At 47.8% G+C, this 14,514-nt stretch overlaps 1 protein-coding gene across 1 annotated transcript; it reads left to right on the forward strand.

The window, feature by feature from the left end:
- The first annotated feature begins 71 nt into the window (after nt 1-71).
- On the forward strand, nt 72-13,625 carry HTR6 (5-hydroxytryptamine receptor 6). The gene is made up of 3 exons (XM_070956217.1): nt 72-791; nt 10,347-10,505; nt 13,218-13,625. Exons 1-3 carry the CDS (start codon nt 72-74, stop codon nt 13,623-13,625), a joined length of 1,287 nt encoding a protein of 428 aa, XP_070812318.1.
- The last annotated feature ends 889 nt before the right edge of the window (nt 13,626-14,514 follow it).

A 14,514-nucleotide genomic window follows, 5' to 3' on the forward strand; every position in this document is an offset into this window, starting at 1 on the left:
AGAGAGAGAAAGAGAGAGACTACTTAGCCTGGCATCCGGTCTTCCCTATGCCAAGGGTGCCACTCCTCCCCATGGACGGGCAGCCGGGCAACCACAACGCCAGCCTGATCGGGCAGGAGCCTCGGCTGCGTGGCAATGCCTGGACGGCTGCTTTCCTCTGCTTCGTCATTTTCCTGACTATGGTGGGCAACTTCGCCCTCATCCTCCTCATCTTCAGCCAGCGTTTCCTGCGCAACACTTCCAACTTCTTCCTGGTGTCCCTCTTCCTCTCCGACCTGATGGTGGGCCTGGTGGTCATGCCCCCGGCCATGCTGAACCAGCTCTACGGGCGCTGGGTGCTGGACGGTGCCTTCTGCTCCATCTGGTTCTCCTTCGACGTCATGTGCACCAGCGCTTCCATTCTCAACCTGTGCGTCATCAGCCTGGACCGTTACCTGTTGATCATCTCCCCGCTCAAGTACAAGCTGCGGATGACCTCCGGCCGGGCCTTCTGGCTCATTCTGGCCACCTGGACGCTGGCCGCCTTGGTGTCTTTCCTGCCCATCAAAATGGGCTGGCACAAGTTGGAGTTCGACCGTCACCCGCTCAACGCCACCCTGCAGCTGGAAGAGGAGCAGTGTCGTCTGCTGGTCAGCTTGCCTTACGCCCTCATCGCGTCCGGCCTGACCTTTTTCCTCCCCTCGGTGGCCATCTTGTTCACCTACTGCCGGATCCTGCTGGCTGCCCGGAAACAGGCTCTCCAGGTGGCGTCTCTCACCAACAACAAGCCCGTCGGTGAACAAACTCAACAGGTAAACAAAACAGCAGTCCGGAACAGTGTTATTCCCGGGAGGGCAAACGGGTTGGTGAATGACCATTGACCCACCATGTGATTGCTCCAGAGGGATGAATTAACTCTGTGCATGCTCAGAGAGACAGTGATATTTCCCAAATCTTCCTCCCACTTAACTAGGCACGGAGACCGTTAGCACTGCATCCGTCAGAGGCCGCGGAAAATTAAGATTAACTCCGGGCCCGTTATCTGTCCCCCCTAAACAGAGGCTTCTGTTTTTCTGCCCCGCTTTCCACCAGCTTTCAAATTTCTCGAATGGTGTATTTGGGATTTAGAAGAGCAAGCTTGCTCAAGGGGCATGTAGTGTAACCAACAGAACTGCCAGATGGCCAAGTCCGACGAAACGAGCATTTCACGGAGGTTTTCTCCTCGTTTTAAGAAAAATAGGCAGCCGCAAAGCAGTTGCTCGTGCATCGAATTGAAGGAGAACGGGGCAAAAAAAAGAAAAAGGGGGAAATGAAAAATGAAATTTTTGTGCAACTTTAACAAAGGTTGCAAGTGAAACTTTTCTTAAGGGAGTGTGTGTGGGGGGGTTGTATTAATTTGGAAACCGGTGCTTTCTTGCCAAGTCCAACAGTTTGGGTATCCACTTTCTACTGCATCCGTAGAAAGCCGCTGGACTCTCTGTGTGAGTCTGCGTTCTGGGGATGAATTTCCCCTCCTAATTGAGCCCTGCTATTAGTGCGATGCGATGTGATGCAGCAGAGAGTGGGAGACCCCCTGTGCGAGTCCCTGCTTCATGTTGAGACTAAAGTGCAGAGAAGAGCAACCAAGATGATGAGGGGACTGGAGGCTAAAACATACGATGAACAGTTGCAGGAACTGGGCATGGCTAGTCTAGTGAAGAGAAGGACCAGGGGAGACAGGATAGCATCTTCCAATATTTGAGGGGCTGCCCCAGAGAGGAGGAAGGGGGTCAAGCTGTTTTCCAAAGCATCTGAAGGCCAGACAAGGAATAATAATGGATGGAAACTGACCAAGGAGAGATTCAGCCTGGAAATAAAGAGAAATTTTCTTGATAGTGAGAACAATCAATTGATGGAACAGAAATTGCCTTTGGAAGTTGTGGGAGCTTCATCACTGGAAGCTTTCAAGAAGAGACTGGACTGCCATCTGTCAGAAATGGTGTAGGGTCTCCTGCTAGGGCGGCGGGGGGTTGGACTAGATGACCTCGAAGCTCCCTTCTGACTCGGTTAATCTAATCTAAAAACCTCCATCTAAAGACAGGGGCAGCCCAGCCTCTGATGCTAAAGACGCAGAGTGATCGGCTTCTCCCCAAGTGAGAACCTGGGTGCGTTGGGGGCTGCCAGCTGTGGTCCCTCCGCAAATAAAGCATCTCAGGTGTGCTGAAGAAAGAGGTTGCATCTATTTTGGGAGGGGATGGAGGGTTTGGTGGAAAGGTTAGGGAGAAGGCAAGGCATGGACGCTAATTGCTAAAAAAAAAAATCAGATGCCTCCTCTGGAAAAACACCCAGTCTGCAGATAAGATATCGACTATAACTTCACCGCATTCTCGTGAATGAGCTTGGAAAGGCATAAAGCGGTTTTATACCCTTTTTTAGAGAGAAGCGCAAATCTCTGGGTGGCAAATCTCAAGAGGGCAGCACTATGATGTGGGAAAATTTGGCCTCCGATTCAGTAGCAGATCGAGATTTATTTATTTATTTATTTATTTATTTATTTATTTATTTATTTATTTATTTATTTATTATTCGAATTTCTATACCGCCCTTCTCCTTTCGGACTCAGGGCGGTGAACAGCCAAAATAAAAACATTTATACATAAAGTACGATTAAAAATAGATTTAAAATAATTAAATTTGGCCCATAGTTTAAAATTTATCAATTTAAAATCCATATCAAAATTTAAAACCAACCATAAAATCATAAAATCAAGAGAGACCAGCTAACTGAAAGAGATGAGATTGAGTGACACTTGTCCATTGATATCTGGAATAAAGTCCAGTTTCTAAACTCACTCTTTCTGGATTTATATTTCCTTAGCTGAAGACGACAAGCTCAGCCGCCGAGAGTACCGCTTGCATGTGGCTCATGCCTCCCTCCCTCCCAAAATGGAATTGAGATTTCCAAAATGCTGGCCCTTAAGGTAGCCTGCTCCTGTCCAGAGAAGTTCCATTTCATCTGATCATTACGGAGCTGCTAAAGCCTTGAAAAAAAAAAACCTGCATTTTTTTCCCCCCCTCCTCGGCTATCAGAAGGGCTCAGACCTGGCTCCAGATCTTTGCAGTTTTTCTAATTCAGGAGTTTGGGGAAGGGGCTGGTTTGAAAGGCCTGGGCTCTTTGTCCGGTCCCCCCCCCCCTCTTTCACTCTCTTGTACTCCGCAAACATATCTGCAATTCTCAAAATAACACCAGCAGAGGTGGAGATGAACTGTTCCTTGGAAGAAGGGAGGAAAAAAAATATCAGTGCCAGCCCTGTTTTCCTTTCCCCCCTTCCCCAGTTAATCCACCCACCACACTGTACCATGTGTGAGTAGGCAGGGAGCAACTGCTCGGCTTAGGAGGAAGCACAGAGTGACTCTTAATTGCTTCCCGGAGGCAGCCAAGGAATTAAAGCTACATCAGAACTAAATTTGGATCCTAGTTTGGATGTAGAGCCTCTCCTTCAAGGCCAGTCTACCGGCCCGTCATAAGGTAGGGGATAGGGAGACGGTGCAAGAGAGGGAAACTGCTTTGCATCTTGGTGGGGGCAAACCAGGGGTGAAATGCTCCCGGTTCGGACCGGATCGCCCGATCCAGTAGCGATGGCGGCGGATGGTTTGGAGAACCGGTACCAAAAATTCCTGCGCCCCCCCCCCCCATCCCCATCCCTGTGCCCAGCTGAGCCGCACGATCATCAGAGTCTCCGGAGAAGGGCGGCATATAAATCGAACCAATAAATAAATAAATAAATAAATCAGAGGCTTTTTTTTTTTTTTTTACTTTTAAAAGCATTTTTTCTACAACCTCTTCCGATGGAAAAAAATGCTTTTAAAAGTTAAAAAAAAAGCCTCTGATGATCGCGCGGCTCATCTGGGATCGTCAGAGGCTTTTCAAAGCATTTTTTTTCTGCAAAGAGGTGGTTAAAAAAAATGCTTTGAAAAGCCTCTGACGATCCCAGCTGAGTTGCCTGATCGGCAGAGGCTTTTCAAAGCATTAGAAAAAATGCTTTGATTTTTTTTTTTAAAAAGTCGGCCACTCCTACCCAGTCACATTACCCCCCCTAGCCAAGCCCACAGAACCGGTAGTAACAAATTTTACATTTCACCCCTTGGGCAAACCCACCAAGGAAAAGTGTCCGTTAACTGCAAATCGATGGATGAAATGGAGTTCCGTAGACCATGGGGCCGTTGGCCCAGTCCAGAAAGGGGCATTAAGGCAGTTCCCAGATTCTCGAACGAATGTTCACGGCTGCAACCCAGCTACAGAAGATACCAAAATCGAGGCCGGGACCTGCTTGCCACGTTCTCAAGGATTCGGCCATTCCCAAGAATCCAATTTACACGAAGGAAAGTTGAATTTTAGCCTATCCTTGTGGGGCTTTCCAAGCACGCCTGGCTACAGGCCCCCATCAGGAATGAGCTGCTGGGAGTTCGCAGGGGTTCGGGAGAACCTCTAGCTAAAATTCTATGCAGTTTGGAGGAACACCCCCCCCAAATCCCACTCCTGGCTGGCTCCGCCCACCCCTCCCCTCCCAGGAATCCCCACGCGGCCTGCAGGTAAGTGCAGGCCGTACGGGGAGGCTTCGGGAGGGCGAAAAATGGGACTACCGGAAGTTCGGTAAGGCCGGAAATAGGCCGGAGCCTAGAGAGGCCATTTTCACCCTTCCGGAGGCTCAAGGAAAGCCTCCGGAGCCTGGGGAGGGCAAAAACACACACACACACCCTGCCATGGTGCAGGAGGCTGACTAGGCCACGCCCACCATGGCTACGCCCACCCAGCAACTGGGCAGAGATCCCCTTGCTAAAATTTTTGAAGGCCAGCCCTGGGCCCCCTCCTTCCCCTCCCTGCCAACCAGCACAAAGCCACAGTGCCCCCCTCTCATGGACCTCCCCAGGAAATGTCTCAGGATTGGTGGTGGGCAGACATCTTCTAACCCTGGGGGAAGAGAACAACTCCAGAGACCAGGCTTAGAAAGGTGCCAGGTCAGCCCTTTTGCCCTCGGAGACCCTGTTGGGGCAGCTCAACCGAGTCTTTGCCCTCCTTCTGGAAGGAAAAAAAAATCTAATTAAATCTTTTTTTTTTTTTGCAGAGTTCAATAGGCACTTAAGCTGGTGGGAAATTAAATACGCCAGCAGGATTTTATGCCTTGAGAAGGAGTGGGACACCGGAGCTGGCTTGGATGAATAACATAATCTTATTTTTCTCTTGGCATGGGAAGACTCTGGAGCTCCCCCTGCGAGGGAGGTGGGGGCTTGGGCCAAGAAAGACAAATGTTCCCAGCAAATGAAACGTAATTAACTAATATCGTTTAGTCACCAAGCAGCTTGTTAAGAAGGAAAAAAAAAAACACCAGGACTGCGGGCAGCATCATTCCGGAAAAGGAATCCGGCTTGCCCAAAAAAATCTCCCTTCTAAATTATTAAGGTCTGAAAACAAAACAGCGGACTAAGTTTTTAGTCCTCATGGGTGCAGAAGCTAACTTCATTCGGGGCCTGTGGCATAACACTGACATGTAGTTCAGTGTTGGCGAACGTTTTCAGCCCAAACGGCAGAGCATGCGTGCGCACGCGGGAGCACCAGAAAAGGAAAAAGCAGTCCCTGGCGTTCACATGCGTGCCAGGAAGCTGAGCTTCCAGTTTTTGGTGCGCATGTGCATGTGAAGACTAGCTGGTCAGCGTGCACATACCGGAAACTCAGCTTCCCGGGGCGCGAATGCATGCCAGGGAGATGTTCCTCCGGTTTCCGGCACTCCCATGCGCGCAAAGAGCAGCTGGCCGGTGCGGATGTGCGTGCCGGACCCCGGAAGAGCAATGTGCGACAGCTGGTGTTCCTGGAAAAATGGCTCTGCGTGACACTTCCGGCACGCCTGCCACTTCCTTCCAGCACACCTGCCACTTCCTGCCGGCACACCTGCCACTTCCTTCCAGCACGCCTGCCACTTCCTTCCAGCACGCCTGCCACTTCCTTCCGGCATGCCTGCTACTTCGTTCCGGCATCCCTGCCACTTCCTTCCGGCACGTGTGCCACTTCCTTCCGGCACGCCTGCCACTTTCTTCCGGCACGCCTGCCACTTCCTTCCGGCACATGTGACACTTCCTTCCGGCATGCCTGCCACTTCCTTCCGGTACGTGTGACACTTCCTTCCGGCACACCTGGCACTTCCTTCTGGCATGCCTGCCACTTCCTTCCGGCATGCCTGCCACTTCCTTCCAGCACGTGAAACTTCCTTCCGGCACGCCTGCCACTTCCTTCCGGTACGTGTGACACTTCCTTCCGGCACGCCTGCCACTTCCTTCCGGCATGCCTGCTACTTCGTTCCGGCACGTGTGACACTTCCTTCCGGTATGTGTGACACTTCCTTCCGGCATGTGTGACACTTCCTTCCGGTACATATGACACTTCTGCCACGCGTGCCATAGGTTCACCATCACGGACATAGTCTAACTATATTGTCTTTGAGAGCATCTAAGATGAAAAGGTATAAATACTTCCAAGTTATAATAAATTATAACTTACCATTTCTCTGCAGTTTCTTTTGATATTCTCTTCCCATGACAACATTTTCCAGCAGGTTCTTCTGTTATTTCAGTAGTTTTAAACCCTTTTTTATTTCCAGGTCTGATGTCCAAATCTTTAGGTCACACAAGCTTGTTCATTTTTCATACCCAACCAAAGATGTACATTTAAAATAACAGGAACTTTTCAACCACTATCCAGTGCTTAAAGAAATAAATTAAAAATCTGCCTATTTAACCCAGAAGATTTAGACTTCATTGTTTATACAAAAATAAGCTCTAATGAACCTAGATCGGACAAGTTAAATTGTCTTAACTCCATCAAGCCTTAATGTCATTAGTTTAGCATTTGGAATTCAGCATGGTGGTTTATAAACCGGAGTTTATAGCACATGTGAGCTTAGCTAACTAGGGTTTATGGAATGAGGATTAAACTATGGTTCAGTGAAGTGGTGGGTTTCAAAATTTTTTACTACCGGTTCTGCGGGCGTGGCAGGGGATGGATACTGTAAAATCTCCATTCCCACCCCACTCCAGGGGAAGGATACTGCAAAATCTCCATTCCCTCCCCACTCCAGGAGAAGGATACTGCAAAATCCCCATTCTCTCCCCACTCCAGGGATAGGATACTGTAAAATCCCCATTCCCTCCCCACTCCAGGGGAAGGATACTGTAAAATCTCCATTCCCTCCCCACTCCAGGGGAAGGATACTGTAAAATCTCCATTCCCTCCCCAATCCAGGGGAAGGATACTGCAAAATCTCCATTTCCTCCCGATCAGCTGGGACTCGGGAGGCAGAGAATAGATGGGGGCGAGGCCAGTCAGAATTTTTACTACCGGTTCTCCGAACTACTCAAAATTTCCGCTACCAGTTCTCCAGAACCTGTCAGAACCGGCTGAAACCCATCTCTGGTTCAGTGCCATATGTAAGCCAGGATGTAGAGGGAAAACTAGAAAAGTACTGGAATTCTTTGAGATATATTTAACTGCAAATTCTGGTCAATTTCCAAATAACTATCGCAAGATCCATCATAGGGCAACATCTATTAGAAGAGTTGTTTAAAAAAAAAAACAGAATAAGCACAGTCATTATTAACATGGTGGCCTATTGCTCTCTAACTAATAATAAGTTAATCAACATTTTATGCAAATTCAACTAAAGGTAGAAATAGTTCAAACCCTCCAACGTTTAAATTCCGTTCTTGGCAATTCCTGATTCAAATGCATGTCAAGAGCAATGCCTTCTCTTCTTCGAATTATAGAAATTAAAATTTTTTTTTTTTTTAGAATCAGAACTACAGCTTCATTATTTCTAATTTGAGGTGGTAGTGAAAAATCATAAGCGCCAAGTAATTTAACTTGGCAATAATTGCCTCTAATTGACTCCATAGCCCGCAGAAGGAGAAAAAGGAGCATAATTGTAATTGCATTTAAATGCTAAGACAGGGGTTTTTAAGAAATCTTACTTCCCCTCGTTCTTAGTCGATGCAAATAAGCATTTGCTGGTTTTTGGCTTGGAATTTCCCCCTCACCCCCTTTTTTTTGGAGAAAAACAGAGAAACTGACTCCAATTTTCCAAGTTATCAGTTAGGGTATTGAGGCAAATAATTCTCTAAATTATTTCTTTTTTGGAGGGTGATAAATTGAAGTCTGATACATGCAGTTTTTTTATACCAATCTGCTGCTTGTCTATTTTTAACACATGAACTTGGAAAAAATCATAACACAATTCTAGGCTGCATAAGCAGAGGGATAGAATCAAGATCATCTGAAGTGTTAATACCACTTTATAAGGCCTTGGTAAGGCCACACTTGGAATCCTGCATCCAGTTTTGGACGCCACGATGTAAAAAAGATGTGGAGACTCTAGAAATAGTGCAGAGAAGAGCAACAAAGAGGATTAGGGGACTGGAGGCTAAAACATATGAAGAACGGTTGCAGAAACTGGGTATGTCTAGTTTGATGAAAAGAAGGACTAGGGGAGACATGATAGCAAGGTTCCAATATTTCAGGGGCTGCCCCAAAGAAGAGGGAGTCAAGCTATTCTCCAAAGCACCCGAAGACAGGAGAAGAAGCAACGGATGGAAACTAATCAAGGAGAGAAGCAACTTAGAACTAAGGAGAAATTTCCTGATAGTTAGAACAATTAATCAGTGGAACGACTTGCCTGCAGAAGTTGTGAATGCTCCAACACTGGAAGTTTTTAAGAAGAGGTTGGATAACCATTTGTCTGAAGTATTGTAGGGTTTCCTGCCTAGGCAGGGGGTTGGACTAGAAGACCTCCAAGGTCCCTTCCAACTCTTATTATTCTATTCTAAATCACAATGATTTGGGGTGAGCTATCTTCAACGAAGCTGAGTTTATTTCATCAACGGCAAGGTGGAAAGATCACAATTTTAAGTTGCTGGAGGGGTGGGGGTGGAGATATGTTGGTGGGACTGAAAATGTGTTGGCAGAAACACTACAAGCCTGGGCATTATTTTGCCAACATTAAAAAGAAAAGAAATTCAAGAAGAAAAGAAAGGAAAAAATCCCTCTTGTGTTCCATTGGCAGAGGAGTGGATCCTCGGGCCCCACCCACTCCCAGGCCAAAAAAAAAAAAAGGGGGGGGGACACGTTACTTGTATCTTTCAATTATATTGTTTTTATTTGTTTCCTAGTACAATTTGATAGCTTACTAGTAACCTTGACTATCACCAAGTGTTGTATCTTTTTATTCTTGATGAATGTATTTATTCTCCTTATGTACACTGAGAGCGTATGCATCAAGACAAATTCCTTGTGTGTCCAATCACGCTTGGCCAATAAAGAATTCTATTCTATTTTATTCTATTCTAGATAGATGGAAATATAGACAGATGATAGATTAGATATTAGATAGATAGATAGATAGATAGATAGATAGATAGATGAGAGGTATGTAGGTAGGTAGATATAGATATGTATGTACAGTATGTATCTCTATGTATCCATCTATCTATCTATCATCTATCTATCTATCTTCTATCTCTATCTATCCATCTATCTATATCTATCTATCATCTATCTATCATCTATCTATCTATCTATCCATCTATCATCTATCTATCCATCCATCTATCTATCATCTATCTATCATCTATCTATCTATCTATCTATCTATCTATCTATCATCTATCTATCATATCTATCTATCTATCTATCTATCTATCTATCTATCTATCTATCTATTATCTATCTATCTATCTATCTATCTATCTATCTATCTATCTATCATCTATCTATCATCTATCTATCTATCTATTATCTATCTATCTATCTATCTATCTATCTATCTATCATCTATCTATCTACCTATCTATTACAAACTATTCTAAAAATACAAGTTCCAGGTATATTAGTAAAAAAAGAAGCAGACATACTGCGAACTCCGGAACTTAAGATTTTAAAATTTTAAAAGAATTAAAATTTTATTTTACTAAGCTTTCGTCAGCCATCTGCTGACATCGTCAGAGTATTAAACTACCATTACAGAGATCTCTGCCTTTATATGCCATTAATCAATTTAGCTCTTCGCGTTGGGTCTTGCAAAACTAATTGGCAAGTGTTTCAAGGGAGATAAAGGTGGCCTGCTTATCAATATTACCCTGAAAGACTGTGTCCACTCGAACGGGACGTCTGTCGGAATCTGCACAGACTGTTTGTGAATCGTTACGGGCTGTGAATGACCCTAATTCACAGCCGTCTCAATGAAAGAGTTTTTTTGGGGACTAAGATTGTCATTTATGCTTTCTCAGGAAGCCCTAGGTCAGAACGAATATCTTGACTTCCTTCTGCTTTTTGGGGTTCTTCACAGGTTCCCCGAGATCAGGGCCAAGGAAGCGGGGTGAGTCACCATCGTAAGATTGCCAACAAGCACAGCCGACGGGCGCTCAAGGCCAGCCTGACCCTTGGCATCCTCCTGGGCATGTTCTTTGTGGCGTGGCTGCCTTTCTTTGTCTGCAACATGGCTCAGGTAAGCACTCTGCAGGTAAATTCTCCCCCCCGCCAAGAGAAGGTTGCAAGGGGGTAGAGAGAGGATAGGGAGCCTGGCAGTGATTAAATTCAAATTCTTTTATTACTGGATCTGTGGCCGTGGCTTGGTGGGTATGGCTTGGGCGTGGCAGGGGAAGGATACTGCAAAATCCCCATTCCCTCCCCACTCCTGGGGAAAGGATACTGCAAAATCCCCATTCCCTCCCCACTCCTGGGGGAAGGATACTGCAAAATCCCCATTCCCTCCCCAATCCTGGGGGAAGGATGTTGCAAAATCCCCATTCCCTCCCCAATCTTGGGGGAAGGATATTGCAAAATCCCCATTCCCTTCCCACTCCTGGGGGAAGGATACTGCAAAATCCCCATTCCCTCCCCAATCCTGGGGGAAGGATATTGCAAAATCCCCATTCCCTCCCCACTCCTGGGGGAAGGATGTTGCAAAATCCCCATTCTCTCCCCACTCCTGGGGGAAGGATACTGCAAAATCCCCATTCCCTCCCCACTCATGGGGTGAAGGATATTGCAAAATCCCCATTCCCTCCCCAATCCAGGGGAAAGGATATTGCAAAATCCCCATTCCCTCCCCACTCCTGGGGGAAGGATATTGCAAAATCCCCATTCCCTCCCCACTCCTGGGGTGAAGGATATTGCAAAATCCCCATTCCCTCCCCACTCCTGGGGAAAGGATACTGCAAAATCCCCATTCCCTCCCCACTCCTGGGGTGAAGGATATTGCAAAATCCCCATTCCCTCCCCACTCCTGGGGTGAAGGATATTGCAAAATCCCCATTCCCTCCCCAATCCAGGGGGAAGGATGTCACAAAATCCCCATTCCCTCCCTACTCCTGGGGAAAGGATGTTGCAAAATCCCCATTCCCTCCCCACTCCTGGGGTGAAGGATATTGCAAAATCTCCATTCCCACCCCACTCTGGGGCCAGCCAGAGGTGGTATTTGTCGGTTCTCTGAACTGCTCAAAATTTCCGCTACCGGTTCTCCAGAACCTGTTAGAACCTGCTGGATTTCACCTCTGGATCTTGGGGTGGGGGTGGCTGGCAGGGAAATTGGGAATCCTCTCAGCTCCAATTATCTCCCACTTCTTGTCTGTAGCCATCCAGGTGTTCCAAAGGTGCTTTTTTTTCCAAGAGGCAACTGGACTTTCTGTTTTTTTCTTTTTGAAGACGTTTCGCTTCTCATCCAAGAAGCTTCTTCAGCTCTGACTTGGATGGTGAGGAACGGAAGGATTGATACTCCTTGCAGACAGCTGGCCATTGGCATCCTTTTAAGCGGGTTGTTTACGATCACCTGGAGGATTACCTGTGTCCTCAGAGTCACCTGAGTTGGTGCTCCTGGTTCCTGGAGTCTGCAATTTTTCTTCTTTTCTGGAATGGATTTCCAGAAGAAGCTTCTTGGACGAGAAGCGCAACGTCTTCAAAGAAAAAAAACAAGGAAGTCCAGTTCCCTCCTGAAAAAAGGCCCTCTGGGACAACCACTTCTTGGCATCTTCTTGTGATCCGGGAAATTCGAGTTTAAATCCTCAGGTGGCTCTGGCTATTTTGATTCCTTTTTACTCTCATCCCAAAAATCACGTTATTTTTATTTTTAAAGCTTCCTCCCCCCACCTTTTGCATCAACTAAAAGTGCACAAAAGGATGAGTTGTTTTTTGTTTTAATACTCTAGAAGCAACGCCTTGTTAGAAAAAGCAGTTCGGGAAGGCAATTGTCCTCATCTGTCCCAACCTCTAATACCGTGATGGCAAACCTGTGGCACGCGTCCCACAGGTGGCACACGGAGCCATATCTGTGGGCACGCGAGCGTTGCCTTAGCTCAGCTCCATCCCACATGCGCATGCCGGCCAGCTGATTTTCGGGCTTTCCGGGCCTACCAGAAGTCGGGAAATGGGCCATTTCCAGCCTCTGGAGGGCCTCCGGGAAGTGGGGGAGGCTGTTTTTGCCCTCCCCAGGCTCCAAGAAAGCTTCTGGAGCCTGGGGAGGGCGAAAAATGGGCCTGCTGGGCCCACCGGTAACCTTTTTGCCGTTGCGGGCCAAAAGCCACGGTGGACTCAGCCTTCCATCCTTCTGAAGGACCTCCCCCGATAATAAGTCCAATTGGGCTTTGGAGCTCATCCCCTAAAATAAGCCACCCCTGAAAATAAGCCCTCCCCAAAAATAAGGCCAAACGCTTATTTCCCGGTTCAAAAAAAATTTAAGACAGGGTCTTATTTTCAGGGAAAAACGGTAAATCTCAGTGCTATTCTATTAAGAGCCGTGGGGCCACAGTGGCGAGAATGCGGTATTGCAGGCTAATTCTGCCGACTGCCAGCAGTTCGATCCTGACCGGCTCAAGGTCGGCTCAGCCTTCCGTCCTTCCGAGGTGGGTAAAACGAGGAGCCAGATTGTTTGGGGGGCAAGAGGCTGACTCTGTCAACCGCTTAGTTTACAGAGTCCCGTGAAGCGGTATGTAAACCGAAGTGCTATTGCTAACAACTGAGGCAAGGAAGGTCCTAAAATGGAGCAAAGCTCACTTAACGACTGTCTCGCTTAGCAGCATAAATTGTGCCCTCGGTTGTGGTCGTACGTCGAGGACTACCTGCATTTTGCAAAAACGCCAGCTTCGGCAGCCCCTCTTGTTCCGTCTTTCTTCTCTTTTTCGCTTCCTCTTAAATGGGCCTTTCTTCTTCTCGCTTCCTCCAGGCGGTCTGCAACTGCATTTCGGAGGATTTTTTCGACCTCCTGACCTGGCTGGGCTACTGCAACAGCACCATGAACCCCATCATCTACCCGCTCTTCATGCGGGACTTCAAGAGGGCCATGGCCAAGTACCTGCCCTGTTGTCCCCGCGCGTGGGAACGCAGGCCCAGCCGGGTCTCGCTCTCCCTCAGGAATTCCAACAGCGGCCCCCGGCCGGGGGTTTCCCTCGGGAACGCCCTGACTCTGCCAGGGGAAACAGACTCGGCCGATTCCATCGTCCACGGCAATGACCACAGCAGCCAGACGCTCAGCTTCCTTCCGCCCACCCGGGCCAACTCCCTTCATCTTTCCGATGCTGAGCGGCCGGAGCCGAAGTTGAACTTCATCTATCTGAACACGCCTTCGGACTGACCGCTGCCCCGACTCGGCTCCAGATTGACCGGTTGTTTCTAACCTGTGCTGGGGATGCAGGAGACAACTCCACCGGTCAAGCATCCACCTCCAGACCCACAAATGTCCTTCCTTTCACCCGGATTCATCTTCTCCATCCTCAGATCTTATTCTTTTTTTTTCCTCTGCCCGCCAGCCTCGCATCTTGGATGGCTTCTAGCATGATTCCCCCTCACCCCCGTTTGTACGCGGTTGTAGAACACGGCCAACTAAACATATGTGTGCATGTGCTTGCGTGTTTAAGTGTTGTGGCCCGCCAGCGGAGCTGGTGGTAGATTCGGACAGTGAGGAGGTTGGGGAGGAACATGGGCCAGTCCTGGAGTCTGGGGAAGGCTCTGATGAGGGCTCTGCGTCGGAGGCAGAGAGGGAGCCAGGGCCGTCTGACAGTTGTCAGCTGCCTTTGGAATCGGACATCAGTGAGGCAGAGGAACAGCTGGAGCCTGTTCTCAGTGTCCGCATGCACAGAGCTGCCAGGAGAAGGGAACAGCTAAGGAACAAGGGTCGACTCAGGAGTAAAGCCACAGGTGGACAGTGAATGGCCCTTCCCAGAGGGAATAAAAGAGGAGCGAAAGGGGAGTGGAGTTTGCAGGAGACAATTCATTCAATTCATTAGAGTGAAGATCTGTTCCTGACTTCTTTCTTGCTAAGTATTGCCTGCTACAGAGTGACGTCGGAAAGAAATCGGCCTGGCAGCTCTCCAAGCCTGATCAAGATCTGTAAATTGTGAAATCTCTTGCAAGACGGTTGGCCGGGACTTTGCTGGAGAGGAATTCCCTTTAAACTAAATAAATGGGGTTTTATCGGGACGAGGAGTCGGCTTTCGTGCTTTTGGGAAACCTAGGTCAGAACA

This window comes from Pituophis catenifer, unplaced genomic scaffold (assembly GCF_029215685.1).
Source record: "Pituophis catenifer annectens isolate HBS135680 unplaced genomic scaffold, rPitCat1.0.hap2 SCAF_18, whole genome shotgun sequence".
Lineage (NCBI taxonomy): Eukaryota > Metazoa > Chordata > Lepidosauria > Squamata > Colubridae > Pituophis > Pituophis catenifer.